Raw genomic sequence first — 17,351 nt, forward strand, 5'->3', positions numbered from 1 at the left:
ATTTCCAGGTGAATAAAAGATCTGCAGCTGCAGCCTCTGTGATGTTTCACAGTCTGAAAGTAACAAATTCAACCAGAGTTCAAACAAAGGCTTAATATACGTGTGTGTTTGATATAATGCCAACAAGTACAAACAGGTGTTCTTACAGGTCTTAATCACAGAGCTCTGATAAGTCTGGTGACTTTCACAGGCAGCAATTTTGCTGCCTTTTATTTTATATTGGCCTTTTTAAAGCCCTTCAAAGTCTCCCACATTCATACAGAGCTTTTAACACCAAACTCCTTTACAGTCCTTCTCCTCTCACACACGATCACACGACTGATTTGTCTGCAGCAGCTGTGTTACTGCTAGTATTTTATTATGTGTGTAATCTCCTCATATTGTTCCTGTGGTTTAGTTTGACTTCCTTCTGCAAACTCAGCTGCTCTGTTGCTGATACACGTCTCCATGAATATGATTGATCAGATGCTGCCAACACCATGTGTTTCATGTGAGCGCTCAGCTGAAACCCTGGGTTGACTTATCGAGTTAATAACAAGCTTCACGTGACTGTGAATGCTAAAGTGAATCAGATAAAGGAAAGAGACCCTGCTAATGTTGGACTCACTTCTTAGTGTAGATCCCAGGAGGAAGTTCAACATAGCCATTCTTTGTGCTAGCTCGACCAAACCTGAGACCACAGTGCAGGATAATGATCATCATCTGTCTCTGTCAAGGACATTTAAAATCCACAAATAACAAACATAATTATATTTGATCATTAAAAATGATGATTAAACAAAGTGTCAAACATACTTAAGTAGAAGGACTGATGTTTGTGTTAAAATACCCTCTTAAAGCTGAAATAATGATTCAACTTCTTTACTCAAGTAAAGGTAAAAGAGTCCAGGCTCTGAAATGTACTCACAGTATTAAAGTAAAAACGCCATCTTTGAAGGAAATTTCTGCCAGTTTTTGTGCAAAGTTACCTGAATTTCTACCTCCAACATTAATATGAGAAAATTATCTGAACTTTTATTCTAATGAATTTAATCAGCTTGAACATTTTGTAGCACAAAAGTAGAAAAAACTCAAAGGGAATCAAAAATAGCTCCGTTTGCTGTTGCCTGCATTGTAGATGGGCGGCTTTGCCTCAACACCTAAACAGGAAAATGAGTTTAGTCAAGTATTAAAGTGGGATTGAAGAGGTGAGGAAACCAGAGATCAGGTGTTGTGGTGCAGCATTAAGATAAGATGGGGCCTGATTATTTAAGACCTTGTATGTGAGGAGCAGCCAATGAAGGGAAGCCAAAACAGGAGAAATCTGCTCTCTCTTTCTAGTCCCTGTCAGGACTCTTGCTGCAGCATTTTGGACTAACTGAAGGCTTTTCAGGGAGTTTTTAGGAGTTCCTGATAATAATGAATTACAGTCGTCCAGCCTGGAAGTAATAAATGCATGAACTAGTTTTTCAGCGTCACTCTTTTTAGCATTTTTTAACAACAAGCTTCTGTCTATTAGGGCTCTTGTCTCGCCGACTGCTGCCTCAGATCCGAGTCTTTCTCCTGTGTGCTCAGCTGTCTTAGAGCAGTTTGATCCTGTCTCCCTTAATGACTTGACTGCGGTAGTTTGTAACCTAAGATCATCACACTGCCCCTCTGATTGTCTCCCCCCAACTACTCTTTCAAGGATTGTCAGGTTGGAGATTGGCCTATAATTAGCTAAGACAGCTGGGTCTAGGGATGCTTTTTAAGTAAAGGTTTAACTACAGCCAGCTAGCGATGGGTACCGTTTAGATTTGAAAACCTGCTAAATCAGAATCAGTTGCTGATGACGGCTTTTTTCTTTTCCATCAATCACGTATAATCTTAACTCAAAGTGAACATAGACTTGATTGAAGTAACTCAGATCAGCCAATTCAAAATGCTAATTCAATCAACTCTGAGTTCATGGCTAGACTCAGTTTGTTGGCCCTGCACCTTAAAACTATTCCCTGTTTGTCCCTCGTGTTTTTTGGATATTGTTTTTTCACATCTTATGTCACGGCTAGCGGGGCGAGCCATGTTGAATTTAATAAAGGACCCAAGATGCCGACACTGCTGTGAAGTGAGTGAGCTTTATTGAAACGGTGAAGTGCAGTGGAGATGGCCTGTGCAGAAGCTAAGATAACCTCTACTGAAAAAACCAAAAAACTAACCTGAAACCTTAAACGGAGACACGGGGAGACAACACAGACGAACCAGCAACAAGCAGGAGAAAACAAAGGGCTCATATACACAAAAGAGCCATCAGGGAATGAGAAAAGGGAGACACAGCAGGATTCGTTGGACATAACCAGACAAGGGGAAGCAAAAGTAGACACACTAACGTAGGACATGGCACTGTCAAAATAAAACAGGAAGTGAACACAGAGACACAATACTAACACAGTACAGAGGGAACACAGAAACCAAAACCTCAGAACTAGAAAATCTTAATCAGAATGAAATTGTAACAAAAGACAATAACAATCAAAACAAAACCACTGAGTCCACAGACTCGGGACATACATCGGCTCAAACTGTGGTCATAAATATTTTGTACTTGTAAATCAGACTGTGTAGTTGTGAACTGAGTTTTGTAACATTGTAAAACAAAATATCTGGAAAGTTCATGTTTTTGCGTTCATTGATTTGTGTGTGTAAAAATGTAAAAATGTAATAAATGTAAGAAACATTAGAACTACTTTTGCTGACACAAAGTTTGGCGAGTTGTCACTTTAAACCAGTCACTGATATAAAGAGAGCACCTTGTTCCAGGGCATCTGAGCATGGAGGGAAAGCTTTATGCAGGAGATGGTAAGAGCTGTTGGGACTAAAGAAACTGAGCAGAAAACTACAGACATCTGGAAACTGAGTTGTTAATTCTCAGTGGGATCACCAGGACTAGCAAAGCTTCACCATGACAGTCATCTGATTGACTGAACCCATCCAAACATCACTTCATGGACCTTTAGCTTGTGTCTGTGTGTGGACAGACATAACATGAGCTAATTATACATTACTCCTCCACAGAGTGGACCAGCAGAGAGCAGAGGTTTCCACTGGTCAGTCTGCACAGCAACATCAAACACACCTGGACTCTGTGGTTATGGTTTGTAGTACTACGTTTACATTTGTTCTTTTCAGTCACCTCTATGCTGCACTTTGTGGACCAGAGGATTGTCAGTGTGTCCAACATAAGTCAGAGTTTGGGCTCCATGATTTCAGTCAGATTGGGGTGACTGTAGCTCAGGAGGGGAGCAGGTCAGCTACTAGTTAGGTTTGTGAATCAAACCCTGGCTGGCAAATGTACTGGGTAACGTACTAAACCCAAGCTGCCCTCTGATGCATCCATCAGAGTGTGAAAGAAAGTATTTAAGCATAGAACAATGTGCTTGGTTGAATGAGGCATGTTGCATAAAATGCTTTGTGTGCACAGAGTATCAAAGAGAGCTATATAAGAACCAGTCCATTTACCACTGGGTAATTCATATAGTCTTCTTTTCCAGCGGCTGGAGGAAAACATCACCATGTTTGTGAAGAACGAGCTGAAGAAGATCCAGAAGCTTCTGAGTCCAGATCACCCAGAAACTTTAAAGAGCCAGATGGAGGATGAGGAGATGTTTGAAGGTGAGGATGAAGATGAAAGAAAGAGCTGCAGAGAAGCATTTCTGAAGATCACACTCCACTTCTTGAGGAGACTTAAGCAGCATGAGATGGCTGACCATCTGCAGAGCAGTAAGAGAATTTCTCTAAAGACTGAATATTGATCTTTCCTAATAGCTCAAGAAATGGACCAATAGACATTCATCCTTTCAGGGTACTGAAAGGCTATGATATTTATTATATAATATTTGTTTCTGAATTTCTTACCTTCAGAAATATTTGCTCCACTCTGTAAACGAGAACTTAAAGCCCAACTGAAGAAGAAGTTCCAGTGTGTGTTTGAGGGCATCGCTAAAGCAGGAAGCCCAACCCTCCTGAACCAGATCTACACAGAGCTCTACATCACAGAGGGAGGGACTGCAGAGGTCAATGAGGAACATGAGGTCAGACAGATTGAAACAGCATCCAGGAAACCAGACAGACCAGAAACAACAATCAGACAAGAAGACATCTTTAAAGCCTCACCTGGAAGAGACGAACCAATCAGAACAGTGCTGACAAAGGGAGTGGCTGGCATTGGGAAAACAGTCTTAACACAGAAATACAGCCTGGACTGGGCTGAAGACAAAGCCAACCAGGACATCCAGTTCATATTTCCATTCACTTTCAGAGAGCTGAATGTGCTGAAAGAGGAAAAGTTCAGCTTGGTGGAACTTGTTCATCACTTCTTTAATCAAACTAACGAATCAGGAATCTGCAGGCTTGAAGACTTCCAGGTTGTGTTCATACTTGATGGTCTGGATGAGTGTCGACTTCATTTGGACTTCCACAAAACTAAAATCCTGACTGAAACAAGAAAGTCCACCTCATTGGATGAGCTGCTGACAAACCTCATCAGAGGGAACCTGCTCCCTTCTGCTCGCCTTTGGATAACAACACGACCTGCAGCAGCCAATCAGATCCCTCCTCAGTGTGTCGACATGGTGACAGAGGTCAGAGGGTTCACTGACCCACAGAAGGAGGAGTACTTCAGGAAGAGATTCAGAGATGAGGAGCAGGCCAGCAGGATCATCTCCCACATCAAGAAAGCTCGAAGCCTCCACATCATGTGTCACATCCCAGTCTTCTGCTGGATCACTGCTACAGTTCTGGAGGATGTGCTGGAAACCAGAGAGGGAGGAGAGCTGCCCAAGACCCTGACTGAGATGTACATCCACTTCCTGGTGGTTCAGGCCAAAGTCAAGAGGATCAAATATGATGGAGGAGCTGAGACAGATCCACACTGGAGTCCAGAGAGCAGGAAGATGATTGAGTCACTGGGAAAACTGGCTTTTGATCAGCTGCAGAAAGGAAACCTGATCTTCTATGAACCAGACCTGACAGAGTGTGGCATCGATATCAGAGCAGCCTCAGTGTACTCAGGAGTGTTCACACAGATCTTTAAAGAGGAGAAACAACTGTACCAGAACAAGGTGTTCTGCTTTGTTCATCTCAGTGTTCAGGAGTTTCTGGCTGCTCTTCATGTCCACCTGACCTTCATCAACTCTGGACTCAATCTGCTGGAAGAGCAAGAAACAACTTGGAAGGTGTTTCAAACAAGAAAATCTTCAAAGAAATACTTCTACCAGTGTGCTGTGGACAAGGCCTTACAGAGCCCCAATGGACACCTGGACTTGTTCCTTCGTTTTCTCTTGGGTCTGAAGACTAATCAAACTCGTTTGCAAGGCCTGATGACACAAACAGGAAGTAGCTCACAGACCAATCAAGAAGCAGTTCAGTACATCAAGAAGAAGCTCAGTGAGAATCTGTCTGCAGAGAAAAGCATCAATCTGTTCCACTGTCTGAATGAACTGAATGATCGTTCTCTACTGGAGGAGATCCAACAGTCCCTGAGATCAGGACGTCTCTCCACAGATAAACTGTCTCCTGCTCAGTGGTCAGCTCTGGTCTTCATCTTACTGTCATCAGAAAAAGATCTGGACGTGTTTGACCTGAAGAAATACTTTGCTTCAGAGGAGGCTCTTCTGAGGCTGCTGCCAGTGGTCAAAGCCTCTAAAAAAGCTCTGTAAGTTATAAAGTTTTTATTATTTAATTTGGTTGGTATGTTATGAAAAACACACTGCCATGAACTTCTGTTTTGTTTTTGTCAAAATCACTGTAATATAATCACTGTACCTTTATATACACGTGACTTGTATTAATGCTGCTGCCCTCTTGTGGCTAAAGTGTAATTATGTTCTTGTTATTAGGGAGGATTTGAGAGTAAGGCTACGTTCACACTGCAGGCGAAAGCGCATCAAATCCGATTTTTTTGACCCTATGCGACCCATATCCGATCATGCTATGACAGTGTGAACGGCGTAAATCCGATATTTTCAAATCCGATCTGGGTCACTTTCGTATGTGGTACTGAATCCGATACATATCCGATGTTTTAGAAAGCGACTGCTGTTTGAATGGTCAAGTCGCATTAAATCCGTCTTTTACGTCACCAACACAAGACAGACGCCAATTATCAGCGCCCGATAAGACATCGCGAACGCTTCCTGGCCATCCCGTGTAGATGTCAGTGAAACTGTTGGGAAGACAACGTTGGAGAAACGTGAACTTTTTATTTGTACTGTATAATCTGCAGATTCTGACAGAAATCTGCAGCTATCCTTTGAAGCACCGCTCCTCTAAAACAGCAATAAGGATCATTATTAGGTTATCTACATTATTATGTAAATAACAAAATAACTTAAAGCAAAAATTGGGAAACGTAAAGTCCGAAGTCTTTATATTAAGGGCCATCTGTCAAACAATATTGTTTGCTCTGGGTCTAAACAGAGCACGTTGTGTGTGACATCTTCTTTTGCGCATGCGGGCCGCTTTGAGCGTTCACACTAGAGCGCGTTTGCTGTCGCATTTTATTTGTAGTGTGAACGAGCAGATAAAAAAATCGGATTTGATCAAAAAATCGGAATTGAGCATTAAGACCTGCAGAGTGAACGTAGCCTAACATGCCAAGTGAGTCAGCACCTTCGCTTTAGCTTAAAAAATCCAAATTCTTACGTCATCAGTTATAGTTGCATGTATTCATTATCATAATTTAACCTTTAATATTGATGTCTTAAAATTATTTTGATTAAACTAGCAATAATTTTATGGTTGTATTAAATAAATACATCACTAATTAATTATTTATTTCAGTGATTAATTAAAAATGTATATAATTAATTTTAAAAAATATATTGATAATTAATTATCAGTTAATTTCATTTAAAATAATTCATTATGTATTTATGTACAATTCAAATTAGTTAATTACATATTTTGTTGGTTTGTTTTCTATTTTAATTATTTTACTGACACATTTAATGAATTATTTAATGATGTATTTATTTAATTCACGTTGCTACTCCTGGCCCTGCATCGCTGTTCATAAATACATTTTATTTGTCAGCTTCACCCATCAAAGTCAGGGGGCGGGGTTAATGCTGATCAAGTCAACACCATTGCTTTGGTCTGGTGGGCGTTCTTTTAGTGGGCTTTTCTCAATACTAAGTAGGCCTACACACCAGGGTTTGGACATGTGTGGACCCAAACTATACTTTTACCCTTTTTTGTGTGTCACCAAATACACTTTAATATTTTCTAGACAAGAATGTAGTGGCGTAATCTTTAACCTCTTTTGGCTCCAAACAGAAGTGACAGACTTGAGCAGGGTTCATTTAAAGGCTGACAGAAGTGGAGTGGTGACGGGGAGATGTTTGACAGGACAGTGTTTCAGCCTCCACAGCTTCATGTTGTGCTCCATCAGTCAGTGAAGATGAAGTCAGTGCTGATGAGGCTGTAGAGTGTGTGAGGGATGTGAATGAGGATGATGAAGATCTGATGATAGCAGATAAAAACAGGCTGCAGAGACTTTGAGCCATACAGGGCACACAGTGTGTGTACAGAACAGCTGAAATCATTATGGAGGCCTCACTGGAATATGGAAGCATCACAGTACAGCTTCAGTGAAGCTTTAAAGTCTCTGATATGAGATGAGAAATGAAGCAGCCAGAGCTTTTTCATGAGTGGAAATCCACTGTGACTGTGAGCTGCTGGTACAGCCTCCAGATTAGCCAGCAGCTCATCCTGCTCAACATTTCCTCACCAACTTTAATGGAAGTGTGATGTTTTCAGCTGGAGTGATGGTCAGGGTGGCCTCCCTCTCCTCTTCTTCTCCTCTTCCTCTTTCATTTGTAAAGCCACTTCTGGTGCTTTCATTCATTTGGAAGTCCTGTAGCTGAGTTTGGGAGAGACTAACAGCCTCGGCAGCAGAGGGGAGAAAGGCTGTAACACCACCACTTTACTCTGTTCTACCTGTCACGTCATTTTATCAGGAAACAAATATGCTCATGTTTTTACTATGTTTGTCTTGAAGATGTAAGAAGATCACATGGTGCTTTTTATTATTGTGTTGGTTTGTTTCCTGTCTCTTGGATGGAGCCCAGCTGTGCGTGGCCCCTGGGCCTGTGGTCAGAGTGTGTCCTGGATAATCCGGCCCAGGATGAGGCCAAACTGACATGGGATGAAATGTCTGTCACATAATTGAGCTTAGTGTAGTTTCATTTCTGCACAATTGTTACGACCTGGCTCAAAAGCCGCAACATAAAAAAAAGGAGATGAATAACAGAGTGTGGGTGAGAAGAGGTTTCATCCTAAAATGGAAAACCAGGTTGGCTAAAATGGCTGGTGCCACCAAGGCAAAGACTAGTGCACTGCCGGAAAGCTTGCCTCAGGTATGCTTTTATCCACACCTGACTAGGTGTGGCCAATTAGCACCAGCTGAAAACACTGAGACGATTAAAAGCTGCAGAGGGACGTAACAACAATTTAAAAAAACCAAAACTTTGTTCTGTCTTTTCTATGTTATACTGTAGACTTTCTTTGATACTGTGTCCAAAAGGAGCAGCTTTTACTTTGAAAGGGAGGCGTCTCTGTTTCCTCTTCAGGTTGGATGATGGAAGCAAATGAGTGTGTGATGTTCTTTCAGTGTTGCACTTTGTAGACGCTCCCTGAGCACTGGTCTCACAGCCAGCTGCACATAGAGACCAGTGTTGTTAGTCCAGGTCAGAAGATGACTTGTTGGAATGAAAATGAGCTTGTAGTTTGTCTGCTTTAATAATGTGACTGGAAAAAGGTGTTGGACTTCAAATATGTCCATTTCTTTCACACTTCACCTTTAAAAGTGAAGCCTTGTGGTTCCTGGAAGGAAAAACACGACTTTTTCAAGTCTTTGTCCTGTTTTTATGATAAATGTACGACTTTAATGTGAAACATTCAGAGTTTTTTCTCTTGTTGTGTTTGTTTGAAGCTGCTTCCTGTTGGCTTCAGCTGTTTGGAGTTTCCATTTTCTAAACTTCTACATTCTGAACCTTCTTCAGCTCTGAACAGATGATGAAACACTGAATGATTTCAAGCTCACACTTTGTCTAATAAACTTACATCTTTCATTCTTTATACAGATTGATGGACTGTGGTTTGTCAGAGATCAGCTGTGATTATCTGGCAGCAGCACTGAAGTCCAACCCCTCCCATCTGAGAGAGCTGGACCTGAGCTACAACACCAAGCTGCAGGATTCAGGAGTGAAGCATCTGTGTGGTTTCCTGGAGAGTCCAGGATGTGGACTTGAAACTCTGAGGTCAGTCAGCATGTTTTAGTTGTGCTGAGATGAATATGATGTGAAAGTTGTGCTGACACTAAACTGCAGACATCAGGCTGATATTATACTGATCCACACTGAGGATCTTCATGGTAAAGTCTGTTTTCTTCTTCTCTGGGCCCACACGCGGCCTGCCCACCTTTCCTGATTCAGAGAGAGGGGACCCTGATTAACTGTGTAGTGTTCTTCCTCACAGTTCTAAGTATCAGACACAACAATGAATAATCCACAGCTGACTGTCTTTAGCAGGTCAAAGGTCACGGCACACAGCAGACAGTGGGAAATATTATAACTCTGATCATTTATCAGCACATATCCATATGTATAAAAACAAAGCTGACACTGTGAGACTTGATCAGAGGTGTGATCATCACAGCAGAGGCCTTTGTGTCAAAGTCACTGAGGATCAAACAGAAACACATGAAGCAGATTTTCCTGTTCTGGCTTTTTATAGCAGATAACCTTCAAAATATTCTGCAGTCCATCAAAAACTGAAGCAAACCATGAATCAACATGTGAACATGAGCTGATGCTGCTGAAGTGAAGCAAAGTTACAGAGGTTTGATTACAGACACAGCTGAGAGTTTGTAATCTGTCATCATTTTAAAAGGTTTACATTTCTTCAGTATATCCACATTTGCAGCTGCTACCTCAACCTCCACTTGTCCAACACAACTGCTGTCCACTGCCTCCATGACATTGTGAATTTGCTGTTGGTCTTCTGTCAGATCTTCATCAATCACTTCTGCACGGGGCACACCTTCAGACTCTGCAGCTGCATAACGAAAGCCTGTAAGATAAAATTAGACATAAGGTAAATGTACACCAATATTCCAATGACAGGTGTGTGATTCATCTGGAAGTTATGTGCGGATTAGTGTACAGTGATAGCAATTTAGTATGTTTTTAGAGGGGGGGGGTTGTTTACCTCCGATGGGTGCTCTTTTTCGCTTCCGTTGCGTACGCCTTGAGTGCCGGTCCGAGTCTGATACAGGTATGTCGTCATGCCCCATGTGCAGTGTTGGTGCCCAGTCTGGATTTGTTACATCCATTTCATATGCTGGTTTGCCTGCAATAATGCCAAATCATAAGCTACTCAGTCGACATGATGTGGTTCTGCAGCATCACACATTAGCATGTTTTATCTCATTATCTATGACCTCAGCACGTTGAAAATAACACTAAAAGCCTTTCAAGAGTGATATGAATTAATTTAGAACTCACCGGAAAGAAAATGCCGTGAGCAAACCAACAAAAAGCTGGGGATTGCAGAGAACTCGATATCCGCTCGTCTCACCGCTGCAATCCTAGCCTGACGTCTTTGTTTAGTAATATCGGATACATGGGATCCCTCACGTTGCCTCCAGGATGGAAAACGATGAAAAGAGAGCCCGTTATCCAGCTTCTTGCCTTCACGATCGTGTGATCTAACGTTGCAACCGACAACACAACACGTACGATCCATAGCTGAAATGGTATCCTTTGGCTGGCCTACTGTCATGGCGGAAGGGGGCGTGGCCCATCTCCCGTGACATCACGCTCCAAAGCCCTATAGGTGGGAAAATGTACCATGTCGACCAATCAAAAATGATATGGAAACATGACATTTGGTTGTTTAGCAAAAGGGGGAAGTTTTAGGAGTGACCGGCAAGAGAGAGCGAGTGAGCGAAAGAGAGAGAGAGTTTTGATACGTGAGAGATTTGTGACGTTTACCGTGTTTGGTCTCAAGTTAGTTTGTTGTCTTGTGTATTTAGTGTGTAGCTGTTGTTTTGTTTTGTGTGTCAGTTCTACTAGTGATCGTCACAGTTGCTGCCTTAAAGCCAACAAAGGCAGATTGCAGTGTAAACGCTGAGTGACACACCTGCTGTCAGACCTGCAGGTTTATCCCTGTGCTGTTCTCATATGTGTTAGAGTGACACAAACTATTGTTTGACACCTGATTGTTCTGTAAATAGTTTGAAATGATTATATGAAAAACGTCTGAGCCTTGGCTGCATTTTTTGGTAAATAGTACCATATAACTTTGTTGTTTGCAAAACGTGTGCGTATTTTTAAAAATGTACAATCTCTATTTGCATTTCAAGTTATGAAGATGATTCGTTAAACATGTGTGTGGTTTTTACAGTCAAAATATCACTTTCTACGTGTATTTTAAATTTTGTCTGAATTTAGATAAATTGTGCTGATACAGTTGGTCAAAATGAGAAAATAACAGATTGGCAAGATAAACTGTTTTTAAAGGTAAAATATAGAGGCCACATCAAAAGTAGTCAAGAAGGGTTAAAGGCTAAAAGCAAAGTTGTCACCAAGTACTGTTTATATTTGTGTTTATTGCTGCAGCTTTTTTGAGTATTAATTTGGTGCCTTTGTGTGAAATAATGGTATTGTGAGTGATCCATATAGTCACAAAGAATAGCCACTTGTTTCTGTGCTACCAAAGTTCCCCGGCTTTCATTCAAAATGTGTTTATCGTCAGCACCTGCACATTAAACTACTTAAACATTATAAATGTCTTCAAGCTCACACTGAGGCCTGTGGGGTACTATCAGCCACTGAGACAGTACACACATTTATATGTGTTTGTATATGAATATTTCATACTTTAAGACTGCCTGTTTATTTAAGGGAGATGAACAAAATACATTGGAATTGTACAAAATAATATCATGGATGATAAATTAAATAGATTTTAAGTAGATGCTTGTGCATTCTTAAAGTCTTATATGTTGAACTGAACTATGTGATCTGTTCAAAGCCTTAATCTTAATTTGAAGTGAAATGTGCATTTTGAGTTTATACACTATGTATATAAGGCGACCGTTTCCTTTTGCAGTATTTTTGTGTGGTGTACTTTTCTATGTCTTAACAAAAGGGGAACAAAGGTGTTTAAGTTCACCTAGGATGATGTGTTTTAATTTTCACATGGTCTTGCTTGAATTTGACCCTGACAAAGGCGTATGAACTCTGTCAGCTGTTTGGAGTTTCCATTTTCTAAACTTCTACATTCTGAACCTTCTTCAGCTCTGAACAGATGATGAAACACTGAATGATTTCAAGCTCACACTTTGTCTAATAAACTTACATCTTTCATTCTTTATACAGATTGGGGGGCTGTGGTTTGTCAGAGATCAGCTGTGATTATCTGGCAGCAGCACTGAAGTCCAACCCCTCCCATCTGAGAGAACTGGACCTGAGCTGGAACGAGCTGCAGGATCCAGGAGTGAAGCATCTGTGTGGTTTCCTGGAGAGTCCAGGATGTGGACTTGAAACTCTGAGGTCAGTCAGCATGTTTTAGTTGTGCTGAGATGAATATGATGTGAAAGTTGTGCTGACACTAAACTGCAGACATCAGGCTGATATTATACTGATCCACACTGAGGATCTTCATGGTAAAGTCTGTTTTCTTCTTCTCTGGTTTCGTCCATTGACTGCAGCAGAACAATGTTCACATTTCAAACAGTGAGACTCAACGTATGGCCCGCGGCCCACACGCGGCCTGCCCACCTTTCCTGATTCAGAGAGAGGGGACCCTGATTAACTGTGTAGTGTTCTTCCTCACAGTTCTAAGTATCAGACACAACAATGAATAATCCACAGCTGACTGTCTTTAGCAGGTCAAAGGTCACGGCACACAGCAGACAGTGGGAAATATTATAATTCTGATCATTTATCAGCACATATCCATATGTATAAAAACAAAGCTGACACTGTGAGACTTGATCAGAGGTGTGATCATCACAGCAGAGGCCTTTGTGTCAAAGTCACTGAGGATCAAACAGAAACACATGAAGCAGATTTTCCTGTTCTGGCTTTTTATAGCAGATAACCTTCAAAATATTCTGCAGTCCATCAAAAACTGAAGCAAACCATGAATCAACATGTGAACATGAGCTGATGCTGCTGAAGTGAAGCAAAGTTACAGAGGTTTGATTACAGACACAGCTGAGAGTTTGTAATCTGTCATCATTTTAAAAGGTTTACATTTCTTCAGTATATCCACATTTGCAGCTGCTACCTCAACCTCCACTTGTCCAACACAACTGCTGTCCACTGCCTCCATGACATTGTGATTTTGCTGTTGGTCTTCTGTCAGATCTTCATCAATCACTTCTGCACGGGGCACACCTTCAGACTCTGCAGCTGCATAACGAAAGCCTGTAAGATAAAATTAGACATAAGGTAAATGTACACCAATATTCCAATGACAGGTGTGTGATTCATCTGGAAGTTATGTGCGGATTAGTGTACAGTGATAGCAATTTAGTATGTTTTTAGAGGGGGGGGGGGTTGTTTACCTCCGATGGGTGCTCTTTTTCGCTTCCGTTGCGTACGCCTTGAGTGCCGGTCCGAGTCTGATACAGGTATGTCGTCATGCCCCATGTGCAGTGTTGGTGCCCAGTCTGGATTTGTTACATCCATTTCATATGCTGGTTTGCCTGCAATAATGCCAAATCATAAGCTACTCAGTCGACATGATGTGGTTCTGCAGCATCACACATTAGCATGTTTTATCTCATTATCTATGACCTCAGCACGTTGAAAATAACACTAAAAGCCTTTCAAGAGTGATATGAATTAATTTAGAACTCACCGGAAAGAAAATGCCGTGAGCAAACCAACAAAAAGCTGGGGATTGCAGAGAACTCGATATCCGCTCGTCTCACCGCTGCAATCCAAGCCTGACGTCTTTGTTTAGTAATATCGGATACATGGGATCCCTCACGTTGCCTCCAGGACGGAAAACGATGAAAAGAGAGCCCGTTATCCAGCTTCTTGCCTTCACGATCGTGTGATCTAACGTTGCAACCAACAACACAACACGTACGATCCATAGCTGAAATCGTACCATAGCTGAAATGGTATCCTTTGGCTGGCCTACTGTCATGGCGGAAGGGGGCATGGCCCATCTCCCGTGACATCACGCTCAAAAGCCCTATAGGTGGGAAAATGTACCATGTCGACCAATCAAAAATGATATGGAAACATGACATTTGGTTGTTTAGCAAAAGGGGGAAGTTTTAGGAGTGACCGGCAAGAGAGAGCGAGTGAGCGAAAGAGAGAGAGAGTTTTGATACGTGAGAGATTTGTGACGTTTACCGTGTTTGGTCTCAAGTTAGTTTGTTGTCTTGTGTATTTAGTGTGTAGCTGTTGTTTTGTTTTGTGTGTCAGTTCTACTAGTGATCGTCACAGTTGCTGCCTTAAAGCCAACAAAGGCAGATTGCAGTGTAAACGCTGAGTGACACACCTGCTGTCAGACCTGCAGGTTTATCCCTGTGCTGTTCTCATATGTGTTAGAGTGACACAAACTATTGTTTGACACCTGATTGTTCTGTAAATAGTTTGAAATGATTATATGAAAAACGTCTGAGCCTTGGCTGCATTTTTGGTAAATAGTACCATATAACTTTGTTGTTTGCAAAACGTGTGCGTATTTTTAAAAATGTACAATCTCTATTTGCATTTCAAGTTATGAAGATGATTCGTTAAACATGTGTGTGGTTTTTACAGTCAAAATATCACTTTCTACTTGTATTTTAAATTTTGTCTGAATTTAGATAAATTGTGCTGATACAGTTGGTCAAAATGAGAAAATAACAGATTGGCAAGATAAACTGTTTTTAAAGGTAAAATATAGAGGCCACATCAAAAGTAGTCAAGAAGGGTTAAAGGCTAAAAGCAAAGTTGTCACCAAGTACTGTTTATATTTGTGTGTATTGCTGCAGCTTTTTTGAGTATTAATTTGGTGCCTTTGTGTGAAATAATGGTATTGTGAGTGATCCATATAGTCACAAAGAATAGCCACTTGTTTCTGTGCTACCAAAGTTCCCCGGCTTTCATTCAAAATGTGTTTATCGTCAGCACCTGCACATTAAACTACTTAAACATTATAAATGTCTTCAAGCTCACACTGAGGCCTGTGGGGTACTATCAGCCACTGAGACAGTACACACATTTATATGTGTTTGTATATGAATATTTCATACTTTAAGACTGCCTGTTTATTTAAGGGAGATGAACAAAATACATTGGAATTGTACAAAATAATATCATGGATGATAAATTAAATAGATTTTAAGTAGATGCTTGTGCATTCTTAAAGTCTTATATGTTGAACTGAACTATGTGATCTGTTCAAAGCCTTAATCTTAATTTGAAGTGAAATGTGCATTTTGAGTTTATACACTATGTATATAAGGCGACCGTTTCCTTTTGCAGTATTTTTGTGTGGTGTACTTTTCTATGTCTTAACAAAAGGGGAACAAAGGTGTTTAAGTTCACCTAGGATGATGTGTTTTAATTTTCACATGGTCTTGCTTGAATTTGACCCTGACAAAGGCGTATGAACTCTGTCAGCTGTTTGGAGTTTCCATTTTCTAAACTTCTACATTCTGAACCTTCTTCAGCTCTGAACAGATGATGAAACACTGAATGATTTCAAGCTCACACTTTGTCTAATAAACTTACATCTTTCATTCTTTATACAGATTGATCAACTGTGGTTTGTCAGAGATCAGCTGTGATTATCTGGCAGCAGCACTGAAGTCCAACCCCTCCCATCTGAGAGAGCTGCACCTGTGGAGAAACAACCTGAAGGATCCAGATGTGAAGCAGCTGTCTGATCTTCAGCAGAGTCCAGACTACAGACTGGAGACTCTGTGGTCAGTAGAGTGATGGAGTGAGTGGGTGGTGCTGTCAGCAGTATTGTACTAAACACAGTCAGTATGAAACAAAGATCCAGTGTTTCCTGTAAAGCTGCAGCTTCTCAGTGAAGCTGTGAGAGGAGAATGGTGACAGGCTTCAGGATTGGACACAAACACTTCCTGTTTCTGACCTTTATGGTCACCATAGTAACGGCTGACACGCTCTGATCAAACACTGTCAACAGCCAATCAGCTCTCTGAACAAAGCAGCACGCAGACCAATGACTGCATTCATTTCCAGGTTTAAAGCAGTGAAGAACACAGTCTGTAGGTGAGGAAGAATTTAGTGAGAGCAGATGTTTGGATGGAATTCCTCCAGTTAACAGCTGGAACCGTCCATCTGGATTGTTGGGCTTGTTGTTGGGGTTCCTACAGAGCTCAGAGTGGACACACCAAGGTTCTTCTAATGAATGAAAGTCCAAACTCAAACTAGGAGGGAAAAACATTTTCATCAACTTCAATAAAAATCCAAAGATTAGAAAAAGTGAAGCAACAATGAGTCCTAGTACAGTCCCAGCACTGAAGTCCCTGCTGCTCTTTATACTGGATGTGCTGCATCACTGACTGACAGCTGATGAAGAGTCTCTGGAAACACTCGTTTATCTCCTCTGCTCTTCCTTCTTCTCTCTGCAGGTGGAGGCCATGATGGTAAACAGGACGGTGTGTGTGCTGAGAGAGGAGGAGCTGTGTCCTGATGATCCAGAGAGGTTGAAGCAGCAGCAGCTTGTGTGTAGAGACGCTCTGACTGGGCCATGTTACTGGGAGGTGGAGAGGAGAGCTTCATCCAGCAGTGACTGACAGAGGAATGAGAAGAAGTGCAGATGACTGTCAGTGCTGCAGAGTGAACTGCTCTGAGAACAGCTCCACTGTCAGACACAATGTAGAGTCCAGCATCATCCCTGTGTGTCCCTCTGGATCTGACAGAGGATCATCAGTGTATCTGGACTGCTCTGCTGCTGCTCTGTCCTTCTACAGTCTCTGCACAGTCTCTGTCTGACTCTGGCTACATTTTTGGCATTTATATTCTTGGTTGCTCTCTTTATATTTTTCACATGCAAAATGTGCCCATCTTTGGCAAGATTCACACTGCACCTGGAAAGGAAAAATAAATGGCTCATATTCTGTTTGGTGAATACTATTACTCAACATTTTAATTATGATTGGCAAGTAATGATACTAAGACTTATGTGTTTCTTTTGTTTTGTTTTGTTTTACCATTTCAATCATGCTGCGGTCAGCGTTAGCATCTAACATGGAGCAAACAATGCAGTAGTCCTCAGCGTTCCCTGAAACACAATCATAGTTAGGTTTTAATCAAACATTATTTATTGAATAATTAAAAAATAATAGTACA

General features: G+C 41.3%; 2 protein-coding genes across 2 annotated transcripts; both read left to right on the forward strand.

Moving 5' to 3' along the window:
• The first annotated feature begins 3,511 nt into the window (after positions 1-3,511).
• On the forward strand, positions 3,512-9,294 carry LOC146716440 (protein NLRC3-like). Its single transcript, XM_085452563.1, has 3 exons — positions 3,512-3,735; positions 3,877-5,668; positions 9,099-9,294. The coding sequence occupies exons 1-3, from the start codon at positions 3,528-3,530 to the stop codon at positions 9,292-9,294; spliced, it is 2,196 nt and encodes a 731-aa protein (XP_085308689.1). The 5' UTR covers positions 3,512-3,527.
• Positions 9,295-12,384: 3,090 nt separating this feature from the next.
• Positions 12,385-17,121, forward strand: LOC146716441 (ribonuclease inhibitor-like; the record flags this gene model as incomplete). Its single annotated transcript, XM_085441403.1, has 3 exons — positions 12,385-12,572; positions 15,782-15,955; positions 16,631-17,121. Coding segments are annotated over 3 exons (375 nt in total), but the record flags the coding sequence as incomplete, so codon positions are not given.
• Positions 17,122-17,351: the final 230 nt, after the last annotated feature.

This window comes from Copadichromis virginalis, linkage group LG3, assembly GCF_057382275.1.
Source record: "Copadichromis virginalis isolate Kocher_CV1m ecotype Utaka linkage group LG3, C_Virginalis_male_GT1.1, whole genome shotgun sequence".
NCBI lineage: Eukaryota > Metazoa > Chordata > Actinopteri > Cichliformes > Cichlidae > Copadichromis > Copadichromis virginalis.

What these genes read in the sequence shown, in the direction of transcription:
- LOC146716440 (XM_085452563.1), top strand. Translation starts at nt 3,528, where the DNA reads ATGTTTGTGAAGAACGAGCTGAAGAAGATCCAGAAGCTTCTGAGTCCA. An exon ending in GGCTGACCATCTGCAGAGCA is followed by an intron (nt 3,736 to 3,876) that starts GTAAGAGAATTT and finishes TCTTACCTTCAG; the next exon opens with AAATATTTGCTCCACTCTGT. An exon ending in AAAGCCTCTAAAAAAGCTCT is followed by an intron (nt 5,669 to 9,098) that starts GTAAGTTATAAA and finishes TTCTTTATACAG; the next exon opens with ATTGATGGACTGTGGTTTGT.